Source organism: Aethalodelphis obliquidens, unplaced genomic scaffold (assembly GCF_003676395.1).
Source record: "Aethalodelphis obliquidens isolate GAN/ISIS:26980383/991018 unplaced genomic scaffold, ASM367639v1 scaffold38, whole genome shotgun sequence".
In the NCBI taxonomy this organism is placed as follows: Eukaryota; Metazoa; Chordata; class Mammalia; order Artiodactyla; family Delphinidae; genus Aethalodelphis; species Aethalodelphis obliquidens.
In genome coordinates, this window is record NW_020837982.1 from 10,911,838 (window position 1) to 10,931,584 (window position 19,747).

General features: G+C 55.2%; 1 protein-coding gene across 1 annotated transcript in view; it reads left to right on the forward strand.

Annotated features, from left to right (window-relative positions):
- DNAH2 (dynein axonemal heavy chain 2) overlaps window positions 1-17,823 on the forward strand; it is a 94,004-nt gene extending 76,181 nt beyond the window's left edge. The window contains exons 72-86 of the mRNA XM_027130968.1: window positions 188-314; window positions 1,819-2,005; window positions 2,215-2,363; window positions 2,490-2,673; window positions 2,909-3,099; window positions 7,075-7,266; window positions 7,437-7,621; window positions 7,836-8,064; window positions 8,149-8,300; window positions 8,423-8,537; window positions 9,025-9,201; window positions 9,299-9,373; window positions 9,529-9,679; window positions 9,825-10,798; window positions 17,710-17,823. Coding sequence (XP_026986769.1) covers window positions 188-314; window positions 1,819-2,005; window positions 2,215-2,363; window positions 2,490-2,673; window positions 2,909-3,099; window positions 7,075-7,266; window positions 7,437-7,621; window positions 7,836-8,064; window positions 8,149-8,300; window positions 8,423-8,537; window positions 9,025-9,201; window positions 9,299-9,373; window positions 9,529-9,679; window positions 9,825-9,979 — 2,269 coding nt within the window. The 3' untranslated portion in view covers window positions 9,980-10,798; window positions 17,710-17,823. The remainder of the gene's footprint in view (window positions 1-187; window positions 315-1,818; window positions 2,006-2,214; window positions 2,364-2,489; window positions 2,674-2,908; window positions 3,100-7,074; window positions 7,267-7,436; window positions 7,622-7,835; window positions 8,065-8,148; window positions 8,301-8,422; window positions 8,538-9,024; window positions 9,202-9,298; window positions 9,374-9,528; window positions 9,680-9,824; window positions 10,799-17,709) is intronic.
- Window positions 17,824-19,747: the final 1,924 nt, after the last annotated feature.

Genomic DNA, 19,747 nt, shown 5'->3' on the forward strand with positions numbered 1-19,747 from the left:
GGAAACTCTGGGAAAACCACGTCCTCTCTCTAGTGCCCCGAATGCTTGGCTGTTTACAGGAGGTTTGGACTCGAAGCTGAGTAAGGCCCTCCTTCTGTGTAGGGCTGTGTGATGGTCCGGTCCTCTCTCAGGAAGCATTCATGCTGAGTACCCTACCTCCCGCCCCCCCATCCCCTGTCCCTCCCAGGTACACCTGCCGCACCCTTTTCGAGCGCCACAAGCTACTCTTCAGTTTCCAGATGTGCGCCAAAATCCTGGAGACTTCCGGCAAACTCAACATGGATGAATACAACTTCTTTCTGCGCGGGGGCGTGGTGAGTGGAGCGGAGGGCACATCCGAGGGTGGGGCGGACAAGGCTGGGGATGGACTCCACACCCAGAGGGTAAGGCCTGAGGCTCCAGCGAGTGCGTGTGCGCGGAGGGACGCTGGCAGGAGCAGGCGCCTGAAAAACTCCTGCGGGGGGCCGCGGGGGGTGACTTGCCTTGTGCCTCCTTGCCCGAGTTACAGGCGGGGCTTTGGGCCCCTTACCTGCGACCTGCTGGTTGGTATGAGCTGGCCACTTTTTCACTGCCTCTCAGGCCACTCCTTCCCCAGCCTAATTTCGTGGCCACCATTACACTTTCTCCCTTGTCAACCCCCTCCCCCCCTTTGCCCCCCCCCCCCCCCCCCCCGCCCCCGGCACGGTGTGGCATTTGCTCGCTGAAGCTACTGCTCTGGTAAGATCCAGCTCTCCTTCCCCTCTGTCCCAGTGTGACCCATGCAGCTGAGCTAGACTGGAGAAAAACATGCCCACACCAACTGGACTCACTTGAAATCCATGACCATGCACCTCAGGTGGGCCCTTAAAGCTGCCAACCATACCACGGTTCCCTGAGCCGTCAGCACACCCTCCTTGGACAACAGTTTTGTTCCTTTTGCCACCTTCACTTCACCTCTCATCTGGATTTTAGCAAGAGCCTCTGCCACCCCTAGTCTCTCAACACAGCGACCAGAGAGGTTCTTTGAAAATGGATGCCCCGTCACTGATGTCATCCCCCGCTGCCCAGCTCCACACTCCGTCCACTCCAGCTGCACGGGCCTCCTCTTGTCGCAGGCATATCCCACCCCAGGGCCTTTGCACTGGCTGTTCCTTCTGCCAGAAAATTGTTCCCCCTCCCCTCCTTCAAGTCTTGATTTAAATCTCACCTCACTGAGATTTCCTTGACTTTCTTATTTAGTATTTCAGACTACCCCCCAGCACTTCCAATCTGCCTTATCCTCCTCAACCTATTCTCTTTTTCCATGGCACTGCCACCTTCATCGTACTAGATAATTTACTTGTTATGTTTTTGGTTCAGTATCCGCTGTCTCATGTTGGAAAATAAGCTCCTCAAGGGCAGAGGTGTTTGTTTTGTTCAGTGGTGTGTCCCAGGTGCTTCAAACACATAGTTGGTGAACAACAAATATTTGTTAAAAAGGGTAAATGAGTGAGTGAACAGTTAGTTTGTGCTTCTCTCAAGGGTGAGGCTGCAATTGAAATCATTCGAGTAAGAGGCATTATTGCCAGGCAACCACCAGAGGGCGCCCGCTTCTTAACTTCGGACTGTGGCACCTCCGCACGGCGTCTCAGAGACCTAGCCCCCACCCTCGCCCCCGCCCCCCCACTTATTTCCCCAGTAAAGGTGGATTCCGATCCACCTCAGATTCCTGTATTTATTTCTTCATTTTGTTTCATGAAATACTCATCATGGCTTTTCCACCTTGAAAAAAGAGATAATGCTCCTTTTGGGGTGTTCCCGGTCAATCGTTTTCTCCTCTCGCCACCCTCCCACCCCCAGGTCCTGGATCGCGAGGGCCAAATGGATAACCCCTGTACCAGCTGGCTCGCAGACGCCTACTGGGATAACATCACAGAGCTGGACAAACTGACCAACTTCCACGGGCTCATGAACTCCTTTGAACAGTATCCTCGTGACTGGAACCTGTGGTACACCAGTGCCACCCCGGAGAAGGCTATGTTGCCAGGTGCCTGGGCGCCAGGCCTCCCTCTCCTGCCTCTCTCCTGCCCTCGTTCAGCCGCGTGCCCGCTCTTCCCTCTCTAATTCCTCCCCTCTCTCTCCCAAGTTCCCTCAGCGCATCTGCCTCCTGACCCGGCGTTCCTGCAGGTGCCCCTTTGTTTACATTCCCAGCTCTTCCCGACTCACTCTCCCTGCGATTACTCACCTCACCCCCAGGTGAGTGGGAGAACGCCTGCAATGAAATGCAACGGATGCTGATCGTTCGCTCCCTGCGCCAGGACCGCGTGGCGTCCTGCGTAACCTCCTTCATCGTCTCCAACCTTGGCTCCCGCTTCATTGAGCCGCCTGTGCTAAACATGAAGTTGGTCAGTGGCTTGGTTTCCTTCCCGCCTCCCTCTCCCTGTCCCAGGCGGCCGCCCGCATTTCCTCAATCTCTGTCCCACTGCCTCACCCGGCCTTCTGCCTGAGCCCACGCCCTGTGCTGCCGGCAGGTGATGGAAGACTCAGCCCCGCGGACCCCACTCATATTTATCCTGTCCCCCGGCGTGGACCCCACCAGTACCCTGCTCCAGCTGGCAGAGCACACAGGCATGGCGCAGCGCTTCCATGCCCTGTCTCTGGGCCAGGGCCAGGCCCCCATCGCGGCTCGGCTCCTCCGAGAGGGTGTGGTTCAGGGTCAGTATCCATCCTGTTCTGCCCCCATCTGTGTCCCTGGCCCGACTGCCCACCACCTCCCACCTCCTTCGCCCTGCTGTAACTGCAGCTCCCACTTCTCCAGAAGGCCCCAGGGGCGGCACCTGAGCATTTGGACCCCATCTCTCCCAGCCACCACACACACAATCAGGTGGAAAGTGGGGGGACAGGTGGGGCATAGGGAATGGTTCCCACTGCATCCAGCATCTCCTTGCAGGACATTGGGTGTTCCTGGCCAACTGCCACCTGTCGCTGTCATGGATGCCTAACCTGGACAAACTGGTGGAACAGCTGCAGGTGGAGGATCCACACCCTTCCTTCCGCCTCTGGCTCAGCTCCAGCCCCCACCCAGACTTCCCTATCTCGATCTTGCAGGCCAGCATCAAGATGACCACAGAGCCGCCAAAGGTATGGGCAGCTGACAGCCAGCAGCGACCGTGCCATCTGGCCTACCTTTCATCTTCCAGGCCTCAGAGAGAGGGTTTAACCTTAACAACAACATGGCTTTTTTTGATTCTGCTGTCCTCTAAAAAATTTCACCTCCTTTCCCTCTTCTGTGTGCCAAACTCTTAGAACATAATAGTAATAGCTAACATCTCTTGAGTGTTATTATGTGCCAGGCATTGTTCTAAATGCTTTACATTTATTAATCCATTTCACACACACACACCTATCAGGTAAATACTACCGCCCCCATTTTACAGGTAGGAAATGGAGGCAAAGGAAGTGTATATAACTAGCGCTTGGACCCTTCAGACCCTTCCTCCTCCTGACATTTCCTTACATTCTTACCCTGATGTCACTTCCCGGCCTTTCTCCTTCCTTCCCTCCAACTCTATTGAAAATTTTATCTCCAATATTATAAGGTCACCATTGAATGCAATCAGTGAATTGCAGATTTAAAATCTGATCATGTTGCTGCATCCTACCCACTTACCTCCTACTTAAAACTATTTTAGTCACTTTTCATTGCTTTTAATCAAGATCAAAACCCTATTCACATGCCCCAGCGGGCGCCTCCCCAGCTTTGTCGGTCGCCGCTCTCCCCTTCACTTTCTTTGCTCTACCTACACCTTGATTTTTAAATTGCTTTGTTCTTCTTCCTTGATAGACCCTGTATTCTCCTGCTTGGGGCTTTTGCATGTGCTGCCCTCCCTGCTTTCCTCCCCGTCCCCTCCTTTGCCCCTTCAGGTCTCAGCCCCACCAGCACTTTCTCAGGAAGACTCTGACTTCCATGTCTAGGTAACACTCCTAAAACCTTCACCACTCCCTCTGGTCTTCCCACTGTGGGGAATTTTACACGTATTAGTGTGATCCTGGCTGATGCCTGACTTCTTTTCTAGACTGTAAGCTCCAAGAAGAGGGCAGAGGCCATGCCTTTTTTTCCCCCTCACCGTTTTGCTCATCCTGTGACTAACACAGGGACGCGCATGTAGTAGGTGCTCAATAAATGAGGACCCTATGAATGCACAGGTGTGTGGATGTCTTTCATCATTAAATCCTTTTTGACCACCTGGAGGCAGCTGGCATAGTTGACTGTCCCTCTCCCTGGTTTCCCCGACACACACTCCTGGTCCCCCCTCTGTTTCTTGCCACATTATTTATTACTTCTGTGTTTCTTTCTCGTCCTGTCCTGTCCTCATTCTACATTTCCTCCTTTCACAAGTTGATGGAGAAATTGTCCTCTTCCTGATTTCAACCCCAATCCCCATCTCTGGCTCCAGTATCAAACTCACTGCAGGGTCTGAATTCCATTCCGGTTACGAAGCATTTCTTTTCGGCACACCAGCACCATAAATCCCACGCTCTCTAAACAAGTCATCCTCCACGTAGATTATCTCCTCATCCCATTTTTGTTAATGGCGCCACTAGTTTTTTTAGAATATATGTTTAAAGTTGATTTTTATTTATATTCTTTTCTGCCAACAAAAGTATTCTGTACTCCCATTTAAAAATGTCAAACGGTCCAGAAATGTGTTGCCAAAGAAACATTACTTTTTTTTTTTTTTAGTTCATCTTTTAAGAGCCTTTCTTATTGCCTTCTAAGAGAGGTGTGTGGCTTGGTAGCCCGTGGGCCCTCTGTTGGCTGAGCCCCACCCTCTGTGATGGGTAGAGATGTGTTGGCCCTGAGGTGGGTGCTGTTTAGGTCGGCATGATAAGCAGTAAGCGTGGAGGCAATGATGAATTGGAGCAAAACCCAGGAGGAGAGAGGAGTCAGAGAGGATGGCTCTGCCGTGGTTGGGTCACCAGAGGAGAGGGCCTTGTTCTAGCTCAGCCCAGGAGAGCCTTCTGTGAAATGCTGCTTGCTGGTGATGCAGAACCTTCCTGGGATCCACCAAACCTTCAGAGAAAGTAGGACATTCAGGGTATAGTTGGTGCAACCAGATTTCTTTTGGAAGCAGACAAAGAGGCCAATATTTTAAAAGTATTTTATTTGGAAATAATTTTAAACTTACAGAAAAGTTGTAAGAATAATAGTACAAAGAACCCTCACATGTATGTTACCCAAATTCATCTGTTGTTAACGTTTTGTCCCACTTGCCTTATCATTTGATCTCTCTCTGTTTTTCGCTCTCTCCTCACTCACACTTCTTCTGAAACATTTGAGAGTTCATTGCATGTATCCTGGCCCTTTACTGCTACATACTTCAGTATATGTCAGTGTAAAGGGCTCAGTCCTAAGAATAAGAATGTTTTCTTATATAATTGCAAGCACAGTTGCCAACTTCGGTAAATTGATACACTCTTTTAATCTAAATGTATTATATATTCCAATTTTGTTAAATGTCTCAGTCATGTCATATATGTACAGATGGGTTTCTGGGCCCTTTATTCTGTTCACTGGTCAACTTGTTTATTCTGGGGTCAGTGTGCACTGTCTTAATTACTATATAGCCCTATAATAATTCTTGATAGCTGGGAAGGCAAGTCCCCTCACCAATGTCCTTCTCCAGGCTATTCCTGACCTTTTATTCTCCAACATAAATTTTGGAACAAGCTTGTCAAGTTTTCACCAGAAAAATTCTATTGATCAGTTTGGGGGAAATCATCATCTTTAGGATATTGAGCCTCCCAATCCATGAGTATAGTAGGTCTCTCCATTTATTTTTTATTTTTTTGGCTGTGTTGGGTCTTTGTTGCTGCTCACGGGCTTTCTCTAGTTGCGGCGAGCGGGGGCTACTCTTCCTTGTGGTGCGCGGGCTTCTCATTACAGTGGCTTCTCTTGTTGCGGAGCACAGGCTCTACGCGCGCGGGCTTCAGCAGTTGCAGCCTGCGGGCTTCAGTAGTTGTGGCGCGCCGGCTTAGTTGCTCCGCAGCATGTGGGATCTTCCCGGACCAGGGACTGAACCCGTATCCCCTGCGTTGGCAGGCGGATTCTAAACCACTGCACCACCAGGGAAGTCCCTATTCTTTATTTCAATAAAGTTTTGTAAGTTTTGCTATAAAGATGTGTAAAGGGAATTCCCCGGTGGTCCAGTGGTTAGGACTCGGTGGTTTCATGGTATTTTACATAATTTGATGATGGTTATAAATGGTATTTTTTTAAATTATATTTTCTTTTTGTTATTGGTTATCCAATGTTCTTACTTCTGTTTTCTCCCTGCTCTATTCTGTCCATCATATATGAGTCTTCTTAAAATACTCTTTCAGCGTATCACTGTCCTACTTAAGACAGAAATGGCTCCAGGATACCTGGTGAATCTGGTCCAAACGGCTCAAACTGCCCTTCTTATTGCACTCCATCTGCTCATGGCCATTCTTTCCCCACCTGAGCACTTGCACTTGATTTCAGTTAGACTTCTCTTCTCACTTTATCTCCCCTTTGTGCCTTTATTCCTTCAATTCTTCCCATCTCTGGGAAACTAAGGCCCTCCTCTCAGCCTCGTCACATCCTTCCCATTTGTAAGACTTGGGCCAAATCCCAACCTGTTCATGAAGCCTGATAAATCCAATCACATAGAACGTTCCTCCTTGATGAGACACTATCTACTGACCCTTTGCCCATAGTTGTGTACATTTTTGTTCATCAGTAGTGCACGTTTATGTTTCTGTTCGTATTTTCTGGCATTTCCAAATTGAGTTGGCCTACCCACCATTGAGAACATCGTGGTTGAGGGGATCAAAAGGCGGGGGGGCAGAGACAAGAAGACAGGGCTGCCCCTAGTCCATACAGTGCCTGTGTGTGAATTAGAGAAAGGCACGCAGCCCCGTGAATGAGTGCACGTCCTGGCATGCAGCTCAAGAGCTGGATTTCAGCCTCCACTCATCCCTTCAGCCAGTGCCCTTGTGCAGTGAGCAACCTCCACAACTGTACACGACGGTGCTAGGGGCAGGGCCAAGCAAGATGCATGTCATCCCATCTCTGTACTTCATTGTCCCCAGGGCCTAAAGGCCAACATGACCCGTCTTTACCAACTGATGACAGAACCACAGTTTTCCCGCTGCTCCAAACCCTCCAAGTATAAGAAGCTGCTGTTTGCACTGTGCTTCTTCCACTCTGTGTTACTTGAACGCAGAAAGTTCCTGCAGCTTGGCTGGAACATCATCTGTGGCTTCAATGACTCTGACTTTGAGGTTTGTGCTAACCAGGGTCCCTCATCCCAGCCCTGTCTCCTTACACTTCCTGCCCCATGGCTGCCCTGCAGGAATAGCCACTGACAGGAAGCCTGTGTTAAAGCGCCCCTGGAAGGGCTCCTGCCATAACTGTGTGTGGGGCTGGGGGCTCGGGCTGGGGCCACACACAGGTGTCAGAGAACTTGCTGAGCCTCTACCTGGACGAGTACGAGGAGACGCCCTGGGATGCGCTCAAGTACCTCATCGCTGGTGTCAACTATGGCGGACACGTCACGGACGACTGGGACCGGCGCCTGCTCACCACCTACATCAACGACTACTTCTGTGAGCAGGCTCTGTCAACCCCCTCCTACAGGTGAGGGGGGCGCTGAATGGGGTGGGGGCAGCGGGCAGCACTGGGGGTAGGGGAAGTGTGTGAGGAGAGAATGTGACATGGGAGAAGCAGGCTTTGTGGGGTTGTGGGGCGGGGGCTGGAGCAAGAGCAGGGAGCTGGATGAATGGGGTCTTGGCCTGGCATGGGAGCCCCAGAGTCCCCACGACACAGTGATAATTATGCGGTGGCTCCCCAGGTTGTCAGTATTGGAGACCTATTTCATCCCCAAGGATGGGAGCCTGGCCTCATACAAGGAGTACATTAGCATGTTGCCCGGCATGGACCCCCCCGAGACCTTTGGCCAGCACCCTAATGCAGATGTGGCCTCCCAGATCACTGAGGCACACACTCTCTTTGAGACTCTGCTTTCCCTGCAACCCCAGATTACACCCACCAGGGCCGGAGACCAGAGCCGGGAAGAGAAGGTAAGGACAGACGGACACCTGGGGGAGGGAAAGCAGTGAGGAAGAGGGGTCTGCACTCAGAGCTCAGAGCTCCTGCCTCGGCAGGTCCTTGAGTTGGCTGCTGATGTGAAACAGAAGATCCCTGAAATGATCGACTATGAAAGGACCCGAAAACTGCTGGCTATGGACCCCTCCCCACTCAATGTGGTGCTTCTTCAGGAGATTCAGAGATACAACAAGCTTTTGGAGACCATCCTGTAAGATGGAGGGCGGTTCTGTGGAACGTGGTGGGGGAGCACGAGGAAAGGCCTTCACTCCCTGCCTATGATGGCTCTCCCAGGCCCACCCCATCCCTAACCCTCCACCTTACCCTGTTCAGGTTCTCACTGACAGACCTAGAAAAAGGCATCCAGGGCCTCATCGTCATGTCTACAAGCCTGGAAGAGGTTTTCAGTTGCATCTTTGATGCCCACGTCCCTCCACTCTGGGGAAAGGCAAGATTACATTACTGTTGATCCTAATCCAACAATGAACTCTCCTTTCACCCCTGGGCCGGCGACCTCCTGGTTTTAAGGGAGCATATAGCAAAAAGCAGTGAGCCTGGGCTTTGGGGCCAGACAGGTTCAAGGTTGAAATCTGACTCTGCCCTTTACTGACTTTGAAAAGTTATTTAGTTAGAAACTTACTCAGGGTAAGTTCCTAGCCTCTCCAAGGATGTTTCAAGGATCCCCTGTGCTGTGCACAATGCTAGAAGGTGCTTCATTAATGGTAACTGGTTAATATTACTGGTGCTATTGTTAATAGTTGTCATTTTATGCTTCTTTCCTGGGAGTTGGCTTTTGGAGAGCTGTGCCGATCTATGGTTGGGGAACAGGGGCTGACAGCATATATTCTTCTTATAGCTGCTCCAGGTGTTGAAACAAGGATCTGAATGCATGAATAAGTGAATGAATAAACACACACTGCCTTCTCCTCCTCCAGGCATATCCCTCACAAAAGCCATTGGCTTCATGGACCCGGGACTTGGCCATGCGTGTGGAACAGTTTGAGCTGTGGGCCAGCCGCACGCGGCCTCCTGTGATCTTCTGGCTGGCTGGCTTCACCTTTCCCACCGGCTTCCTCACGGCTGTCCTGCAGTCTTCAGCTCGCCAAAACAACGTGAGCAATGTGGAAAGTGTGGTGGGGATGGTTGCTGGGGACATGTATCTGCTCTCCTCTTTGGGGGTCCTCCCTTATTCTCACCTTCAATCCCCAGATTTCAGTGGACAGCCTCTCTTGGGAGTTTATTGTTTCCACTGTGGACGACAGCAACCTAGTGTATCCACCCAAGGTGGGAGCCAGATGTTGTCGGGGTTCCGAGCAGAGGGGGTTCTGGTGGAGAAGGAGGGTGCTGGGAGCAAAGGTGGGAAAGGAGAGGTTGCAGGACAGGGGTGCTGGCAACTGAGGGTCTAGATTTTCCCCCAACCTGCCCCCATGTCTCCCCAGGATGGAGTCTGGGTTCGGGGCCTATACCTGGAGGGTGCTGGCTGGGACCGGAAGAACTCCTGCTTGGTGGAGGCAGAGCCCATGCAGCTTGTCTGCCTCATGCCCACGATCCACTTCCGGCCTACAGAGAGCCGCAAGAAGAGTGCCAAGGGTGGGACAGTGCCCTCAAGCTTGCCGGCTCCATCCCTAGTTTGGATCCTAACCCAGTCTCTGCCCCACCCCTCCCCCACACTTGCTCCTGCCCTGCTCTGCCAGAGGCTCCAGGGTCTGACTCTTTCTCCTCTCCTTCCCCGAAGGCATGTACTCCTGTCCCTGCTATTACTATCCCAACCGGGCAGGCAGCTCAGAGCGCGCATCGTTTGTCATTGGCATCGACCTCCGCTCTGGGACCATGACATCTGATCATTGGATCAAGAGGGGCACTGCTCTACTCATGAGCCTGGATAACTGAGAGGACCTCCCCTTCTTCACCGCTTGAGGGAGGGTCGAGGACTCTAAGAGCCAAGGCTGATAATGCAGCTCGGACAGACGCTGGACCTCACTCTGGCCTTGACCTTGGTTGAATTTGTCGTCTGAGGGGGCCCTGGTAATATCTGGTTGTGCTAGCCATAAAGGTGGGAGAATTGTATTGGAGCTCAGTGCATTAAAACACCCACAACCACAAGCCTTAAGTCTCTCAATGGGATGCTGGGGGTTTGGGGAAGGAGGAAGCCCAAGCCTTACGGAGAATGAGAGTTCCTATGAGTAGCTACTGGACCGGGAAAGGAGCAAGGGAAGTGGGAGGTCTTGAGAGGGAGGGGAGGCGTGGCCTTGAACGAATGGGCAGGGCCGTGGGGCCTAAAGAAGATGTGGCTAAATCGCTGGGCAGGACTTGAGCGAGTGGGGCGGGGCTTACTTTGGAAGGGCGCGTGATCCAAACGGAATCGGGGTTTGTCAGGCAGGGATCGGTGCTGGACCCCCGTTCCTTGCACCCTGAACCCTGTACCCCGCATTCGGCATGCTATTCGGCACCTGTGCTGAGGCGAGCAGGACCGGCAGAAAGCGGGGCGGAGCCTGAGAGAGGGACTTAGGCGCGGGCAGGGGCGGGACCATGAGAAGGGGGCGGGGCTGGGGCGCGGGAGGGGGGTAGGGGGGCGGTGTTTGTGTTGGAAAATCCAACTGCGCCACGGGGCGGAGCGGCCCCCCCAGCCCCGGCCTGGGAGAGGGGGGGGCCGCTCGACCCCCTGGGTGACCTTGGGGAACCTGAACACCTGGGACACCCCAGAACCAGGTAACGGGGAGCCGCGAAGGCGTCTGGAAAGGGAAACCATCTCCGCGCAGTGGGGCGGGACGCCTGAGTCGCAGGAAGGGTAGAGCTGGGGATGGACGTTCGGGTCTCTGGAAAGGAAGGCACTGGGAAGAAGACTGGGCGTAGGACATCTGGGTCCCCTAGAAAAGAGCAGGGCGGGGGTGAGGGAAGAGCTGGGCGGCAGATGTCCTGGGTTCCGGATGTCGACAGGGGCCTGAAAGGACTCCCTGTTCCTCTTGGGCTGGGATTCCCCTTCCCGACCCTAGGGCGGGGGCGGGGCGCGGCGGTCCCTAACCGAAGGGCAGGACCAAAGATCAGGGTTTGCAGTTAGGTCAGTGCGATGGCCTCTTGAGGGCGGGTATAGTCAGGGTTGTGTCTCAGGTCCCGGGCCGCGCCAAGTCTCCCTCTGGCTCTTCCCACGGGTGAGGTATGTAGCCTCAGCTCTGACCCTCACACTGGGAGCCCCGACAGCTTCCCAGCGGTAGCCTTCGCCCCCATCCCCTCCACCACACGTCACCTCCCTGCACTCGGCCTCACCCCGATAGTCTCCTCATCCCCGGTCCAGCCCCCACTCTGACACCTCCCGTTCCTAGCTTCTCGCCCTTCTCGGGACCTTCTCCGCTGAACCTTCGCGACGTAGCCGCGAGATGGCGAGAGCGAGACGCACAGCGCGCCTCAGGGGCCAGGGTGGGGGATGTGGCCGTGAAAGCAGCCGAAGCCCCCCGCCCCGGCCAGAGGGAAAGGTGGGCTGAGGTGCTTGTTTGACTTCCTGTCATCTCGGTCCCCCTCACAGGAAATTGTGGTCGGGAGGGCAAAGGGCATGGGCGGGGGAGGGGGTAGGGACTCCGCCTCCCGGAGCTGGGGTAAATAGTGGGGAGGGGGCACGCGGGCAGGTTGCTAAGCAACGCAGATTCGCTTCCTGTCTGCCGTGGCTTGTGGCTGATTTAGGATGGGAGTTGGCAGAGTGGGGGGCTGGGAGACTGCGGCGAAGGTCGAGGGCAGGTCGCCTGGTTCTCGAGACAGGGAGATCCCTAGGAGGAAGCAGGGGAGCAGCGAGCGAGCTGCGCTGCCACAGAAACGGACTCGGCGTTGGTCCGGAGGGAGGCGGGACCCAGGCGCGGCGCTGAGCTCTGCTCCCCTTCCCTCCCGGGGGTTGCTTGCCCTGTTGCCAGAGTAACTGGAGAGCTAGACTCAGGAGCTGGATTCCCTAACTCTCGCGTCCGCCCAATCCGCTCCAGCGGCTGCCTCTGACATCAGCGCCTTGGCAGCCAATGTGGAGAAGGCATCGTAGAGCGACAGGAAGAGGGAAAGGGGAGGGGAAGAGGTGGAGGCTGGGAGGGGGTAACTGCCCGGGACCCGCACGTGCACTCCCACACGCTCGCGCCCACTCCCCCTCCCCGCGCCGCACGAGCCCGAGTAACCCCCCCCCGCGCCTGCGCGGCGAGTCAGCGCTTGCCGTTTCCCCCAGTTACCCCCATCTAGAGACTCTGTTCGCAAATTAGTACTGGGCTGCACTCACTCCTCAGCCCCGGGGGGAACCAGACGTATGGGTCCGCTAGCCTTTCTCTGGGTCTCAAGCCGTTACTGCCCAGCCTGGCGTGGGAGGAGCCAGCTACCTGTTCCCCACCAACCCCCAGCTGGCGCCCCACTCTCCCAGGTGGGCTGGGCGGAGCTGTGGTTTCCGGCCCCATATGCTCCGCCGCTGCCTTCCCGGGCTCTGGCTAAGGTTTCCTCTCCAAGACGAACGGAACGGGTATCAGCACCCCTTCCCGAGGCTTCACTCGCTCGGGCTCAGCTGCTCTTGGTGGCTGGGGAGGGCGCTGCGGGGAAGCCCCGGACGGGCCAGGTGACTTTTCCCGGACCATCACAACCCGTCTTCGCGTGAATTCCTCCCCTTTGATGTGCACCAAAACCCTTCTCATCCCTAACGTTTCTTCCCCCCCTCGCCCTGGTGCTCTTTGCACCTCCCTCGGCTCCTTTCGGGCTGCCTCTCCCGATCTTCACTCGTCCTTCTCGTCTTCTCCCAGTTATATAACTCTTCCTCTTGCCGTGTCCTGATTTCAACTCCACAGACTCCGCCCTGGAACAGCGCGGGGAGGGGCAGGAGAGTTGGGACCCAGACAGATTCCGGCTGGCGGCCGGCTGGGGCACGGGGGATCCCGCTGATGGGAGACGGAGCCCCGCGGGACCTGGTGCCCCCGCCCCCCACCTCCCGCGCCCCACCCGAGATCTCGCCCAGGAGAGAGAAGGCACAGTATCTCTGAGAGGCGTGTCGGGACTCCGTCAGAAATGTGGGTTGGGAGGTCAGGGCTGGAGGCGGAGAGGAGGAGCCGAGAGGCCCGAGTCCAAGGGATTGGAGCCGCGTTGGGGGCAGAAGATAAGGGCGGGACGCCTGGGTTCCTTCCTTCCTCTCCTTTTTGGGTTCCCAGAATTCTTAAGGATATTTCCCAGGAAGCTTAGCCTGAGGCTCCTCTCCGCCCCTCGGGGTCAAAGGTCTGTGTTAAAGGTGGCCTGGGATGATGTCACCAGTGCACGTGCCCTTTCCATTCCGGCCCCCTCCCCCTACCACACCCCCCGCCCCGAGTCCAGCTGCAACCCCGTGCCATCTTTTTTCCCTCTCCCTTCCCTTGGCCTTAGCGTCCTGCAGGTGGGAAACCCTGGCCTGGAGTCTTGTGAGGGGGAGGGGCACGGGTGTGGTGTGGTGGACTTTGCCCCTTCGCTGGGCGAAGCGAAGCCTGGGTCACTTTTCCCTAGACTGGCACAGAAGAGCTTTTCCTGCAAGACCCCCGTCCCTCCTGGAAAGAGCCTCCCAGCAGTCTTTTTACTTTCCCACCTGCTGCATTACCAAGTGTCTCATTGCCCCCGCCCCTGCCCCCATATTGAGTTGAAGTAGGAGTGCTTGCCAGATAGCTACCTCCCAGGAGGCAAACTGTGGTATACTGCTGTGTGGTATACTGCTGGATACCAGCTCAGCCCTGACCTTAATCAATGGCACCCCACCCCCAGTCCCAACAGTGAGGAAAAGGGTCAAGAAACTGTATTAGACTGAAAAGTCAGGGCCTTTATTCTGTGTAGGTGGGTGGATCTCTGTCTCTTGAAGGAAGGGGACTCAGTTGATAGCTATGGCTGCCCTTCTCTATTAAGTCATGGTATTGGTTATCGTATTGCAAAAAATTGGTTTCTCTTTTTGTGTACCTTAGGGCTTGGGCTGTCAGATCAGACCTGGATTCCATTCCCAGCTCTGCCACTTAGTGGCTGTAGACACTTGGAAAGGTCACAACCTCCCCGTGCCTCATATTCTTAATCTGGAAAATTGAAATATTAATACCTACCTTCTAGGCAGTTGATAGGGAAAAAAATGAGATAATTTATGCAAAGCACTTAGCACAGTGCCTGGCACAGAATGAACACTGAATGAATGCTTGTTATGAAATGCTTATTATTGTTAAACGCTGTTATTATTTTTATTATTATGGTTGGTAGGCCTGCTTCAAACTGGCCAAGACCTTAGGAGTTCTCCAGGGAGGAGTGGAGAGTTTGTGCTAATTTGGTAGGGCGGGGGGGGGGGGGGGGGGGGGGCTGGGGATTAGCTTCCACTGCATTGTGCACTTTATTTGATGAGGGCTTTAGTCAGATTTGTATTGCTTTCTTTGCGATTATTTTTTCCCCCTTCTTGCAGAAGAAACAGCTAAGACTGTTCCTCTGGCTGTGAAAATAAAATAATTGTATTGTGGTTCTTGATTTTTGAGCAAGACCCCAGTCCCCTCCCATGCTCTTTGGAGCCTTTCAGTTTTACAGAGGGACTCCACAGTTTCCTTTGCGGGGACAGGGCTGGCTGAGGGGTGTGTAAAAGGTTCGGGTGGGTGGGTAGAGAGACTAGTGCTGGGGGCTGGGGGGGGGGGGGGGGGTTAAAGGAAGAGACCGGGGGGGGGGGGGAGGGAGGCGGCTGGGGGGGGGGGGGGGGGGGGAGGAGGGGGGGGGGGAGGAGGGGGGGGGAGGGAGGGGGTTGGGGAGAGCCTGCTACAGTTCTTTGTTTGACTCCGGGACTCAGGGACGGGGAGGAGGAGGGAGGGAGGCAGAGGCTGCAAGCGCCGGGGCAGGCCCAGGAGGCAGAGGAGGGACCGTCTCCCCCCCCCCCCCCCCCCCCCCCCCCCCCCCCCCCCGCTGCTCCCCCCCCTCCCTACCCGGACTCCGGGGGCACCGCCGGGGGACAGACACCCAGCAGGTAACCCCGGCCTGGCTCGCCCTCCCCTCTCGGGTTTTCCTCCACACCCTCCCAGATGACCCCTTTCCCCGGTTCCGTCTCCCCGTTTCCCCCGGCCTTGCCTCTTTGCCCCCGGCCCTCCTTGTTCCATCTCCCCACTTGGGCTAGTCGCCCGCTGGCCGCGCCGCTGTCTCGTGCAGCCCAACTCCCTTCCCCTCGACCGACAGCCTGTGCGCCCCAGGTCTGCCCGCGGCACCTTTCGGGGCTCTGTCTCGCTGCTTCTCCAGGCTTTGCTTTCCTTCCGACCTGTCCCCTGGGGCTCTGAGGAAGGAGGGAGTCCCTGTCCTTTTCTCGTTTCCCCAGTTCCCCGCCCCCCAACTCTGGCCCCTTTCTCCTTCTAGCAGTCTCTAGGGGTGGGGAGAGAACCGGAATTTGGGGGGCCCTCTGGAGGGGCAAGGGGCTATGTGTCGCGGGCGAAAGGGTCTGTGAGTGTGTTTGGGGTGGAGGCGGGGACGGTTAGAGACCCGGCTGCCTCTCTGTTGTCCCTTTAAATGGCCCTCACATTTCTGGGGACTCGTGGGGGTAGGTGGCAAGCCTCTGCCTGGGGGGCAGGGCCCTCTGTTCGTCCACACAATCAGGGGTGGTAATGATTTAAAGGGACAGCCTCGGTGTGGCCGCTGCCACCCTGCGCCAGCGGGAGGGGGGAGCCGGCAGGCCTTGTCTGGGGAGGCTTGGCTGGCGAGCAGGGCATTTGAGGCTGAATCTGTTTCGGGGCCTGCCAGGTCTGGGACAGTGCTGCGGATGGGACCTGCACGGAGGGGTGACAGCTTGCCTGGGGGGCACTCAACCTGGGCCTTCTCCAGGGCCCCACCTTTGGGTTCATGGACTCCTTGGCCAAGAATCCTTGAGTCTAAACTACGGAGTCTGTCGGCCACCAGGTGGGGGCCACCGGCAGGTCTGCACGTCAGCAGCCTGTCCTGGGCACACTGGAGCTGGCCCTTCAGCTTCCCCTTTTGTTGTTTGGCTCTGTGCACAAGAAAGCCCCAGCCCCTCCCCCAGCTCCCCCTTCCCGTCCACATGCCCACCCCCCAACACACACACCCACCCCAGCTGTTGGACAGATGAATTACAGCCTCCGGCTTGGGGCCAGGGCTGGTGAGGGATTAAAGCTCTGGGGCTGGCCCTTTAAATGGCTGTTGGCCCCTCCCCCACTCTGGTGTCCAGACACCCCATACACACCCTGCTGACCCCCTTGGCTGACCCCCTTGGCTGCCCCTCACTTCTCCTCTTGGTCTGTCCTAAGGCCCCTCCCCAGCATCCCCTTCTTCCCCAACACAACCACAAATACAAATGCTACAGACTAACACACACACACACACTCACTCTCTCCTTCTCTCTCTCTCTCTCTCTCTCTGTTTCTCTCTCTCTCTTTCTCTCTCTCTCTCTCTCTCTCTTTCTCTTTCTCTCTGTTTCCCTCTCTCTCTCTCTCTCCCTCTCTCTCTGTTTCTCTCTCTCTCTCTCTCTTACTCACTCACTCTCTGATCTCACATTCTGAGTGTCCCTGTCCTGGAGGGTTCCAGCCTCAAGCTCCCTTCTCCAGCAGAAGGACCTTGCCTGCCTGGCCTCCCTAGCCTGCAGCTGACCACTACCCTGGCCAGGTGAGGGGCCTTGCATGGGTCAGAAATAGCACCTCCCCTGGGGGCAGTGTCATCAGCAGCTGAGGCAGCTTGCAGCACATTGCATCATGGAGGCTGGGGGCTGGAGGCCTGAGCCTCTGGGGCAGGGGGAAGGATGGGGGCTGGAAGGACAGGGAGCGGAGAGGCTAGACTGGGAGCCCAAGTGTCTGGGTGCTTAAGGGCAGAGAACTATGGCTAAGAGGGCAGAAAACATAGGTCCCTGAGGAGTGAGTTTGAGGTGAGGCAGACTTAGGTCTGACCCCTGGATGGACACCAGATTCTTGGCCCTGGACCTAGACACCTAACTTCTTGTCTCTGAAAGTTAGGAGGGGAGGGAGTGGGCCTCTATCACCTAATTGGGCCACATAGAGGAAGGAGGTGATGGAGAAACAGGATATGGCCTTGATGGGTTGATGGAAGGGAGGCTTGCAGCAGAGGCCACTTCCAGACCCAGGCCCAGAGTCACAGTCCTTGCTGAGGAGGAAGACTCCTCCCTGCTGGGCCCGTTCATCTAGTCTGGCCACCTGTGCTGCTCACCAAGACCTGCCTGCACCAGCCTGAGGGAAGGAGAGGGGGCAGAGTCCAGAAGGCGGGGTTGTCTGGTGTCTTGATAAGGTTAGGGAGGAGGCAGAACTGAAGGAAGAGTTTCTGTGAGCCTGAGGCCAGGACTGAAGCTGACCTGGGTGCAGATGTCAGAGGCAGTTAGGGCTACCCTGGGGCCAAGGACTCTCAGCAGGAGGGTCCAGTCAGAAGAGGGATCATGGGTTGGGTGTCCACTGTGGACTTAACGCAGATGCTGTAGCATGCTCCCCTCACTCCCTGGTCCAGGCTGCTTCCTAAAGGGGAAGGCTGGAGGACCACTCTTGGGTTGGCTTTTTCTGGTTGCCATGGAAACAGATTCTCTCATCCCATCTGACCACCAGAGCCAGGTTTCTCCTCAATAAGGGGACAGGGGGCATAGGAAAATTCTCCAGCTTGGGAGATCCCACCTCTAACTGGCTTTTTTCTTTTAGGTTCCCCCAGGCACCATGCCAGCCCCGTAGTACCACCCACCCCACCCACTGTGGTCTGCTGCACCCTACTGCTGGGGCGCTGCTTCCAATGAGACAGGGCACACCAAACTCCCATCTGGTAAGTCCTGCCCCTGAGCAATGCAGCGCCTCCCCGCAACAGTCCAGCTCTGCGCCATATGCAAGAAGGATTGATGTGATCTAGATCATGCCCACTCCTCAGAATGGTCCAGTCCAACTCTGAGCATCCCCCCCCACCATGAGGTGATTGAGTGGTTCAGTCTTCCTCATTTATGGAGCTCCCCTCTGTTGCCTATGAATGGTTCATCCCTGTACTTCACCAGCCTCTCAACTACCACCCCAAAATCACCCCCCCTTCCCCCTCCCCACCAGTGCTACAACTCAGTTACTAAATTGAATTAACCTGGAGTTTGCAGGCCAGAAAGTAGAGATAAGATATTTTTTTGGAATGAGGAGGGCTTTGCCCCTGTAATAGTTGTTGAACAGCCTGGCTTATGGAGGGTGATCGGGAACTGATTTGGAGAGATACTGGAGGCCATTGTCACAAAAACCTGCCGTTGCCATGGCAGTCTTGGCATTCCCACCCTTCCAGATCCCTTCGGTTCCTCCCTCTCCCAACTGCACCACAGCATTTGCCCCATACATCCTAAATCTTACTCCTCTTGTGCTTCCCTCTCTCTTTCTGCCACTTCTCTGCCTAAGGCCCTGCTCCATCCCATCCCCCATTCTTCTGTAGGAGAAAAGAGGGTACCTAAGCCAGAGACTTAAGTTCTCTGAGTGTGTGTTGCTCTTCTCCACTTCTCACTAAGTTTTGAGTGGGACTGTTTTCTTCTATGTATCTCTCACTATTTGGCGAGATGTTTTGCACATTGGGGTGCCTCAGTGGAATTGCGTTGAATGAATGTGTTAACTGAATGAGCTTCAGGGCCAAGAAACCAATGGCTTCTGAGAAATGCTGCACAGCCTCCTACCTACACCTTCTCTAGAGACATAAGACATTTGGGATGGTACTGTGGGGGAGAGCTGAGGGGCAGGCTGACCTAGGAAATGTCCTGTGAGGATAAAACCAACAGAGAATAGTACAGAGGCATTATAGAAGAGTGGTAAGAATAAGGCTCTGGAAAGAAGCCTAGCTCTTACTCTCTCTTGTGGAATGACCTTGACAGAGTTATATAACCTCTCTGAGCCTCAATTACCTCATCTGTAAAATGGGGTAGTACTAGGTCAGGTTCTGGAGAGGAGTTTTTTAAAATGTATATAAAGTGCTTAACACAGTACCTGGCATGTTATAAGTATTCACTAAATGCTAGCAATTACCATCACAATGGGAGCCACAGGGAGCTGTGAGGATAAGTGAGGATGCTGAGGAATAGGACAGAACTTAAATGAAGGCACCCAGACCTCCAAATGCTTGACTCAAACAGAAGGATCACTGATCCAGTAAGACATCAGGATTCAGGGGAGTGGGGCGAGGAGTCTGCCGGGTCAGCCTGCTCCAGTGTTTCCCTGACTCTGTTCAGGAACATGAAGGCAAACACAGAAGGGCATGTGCAGAGAGACACACGTGATCACGGCAAGTGATGCAGAGGCAGTCCCAGACAAAAGACCGAGACAGGAGCCAGGCAGACACACAGACAGAGACAGCCCCTCGGAGTCGTGTAGACAGGCATAATGACAGGAACGCATCAGACACAGGCACTGATGGAGACAAGATGAGCAGATATGCAGGTGCACACGGAGACAGACACCGGGACTCATACACAGCCGACCTTGTCAGAGAGACTGGTGAACACAGCGGTCCAGTCAGAGGCAGACACAAGGCTCGCAGTGACACATAGCGGGCCAGGGCCGGCACTGTCACTTCTCGGTGGGGGGCGGGGAGGGGCCAGCAGCGAGGGAAGGCTGGGGAAGGGAATCCCGAGCGGGCGGCCTGCCCGGGGTGGCTGAGTCAGAGCGGAGCCCCAGCCGGCGGCCCTCCCCTACGCCTCCCCCTCCCCCAGGTAAGAAGCGAGCTGTAACC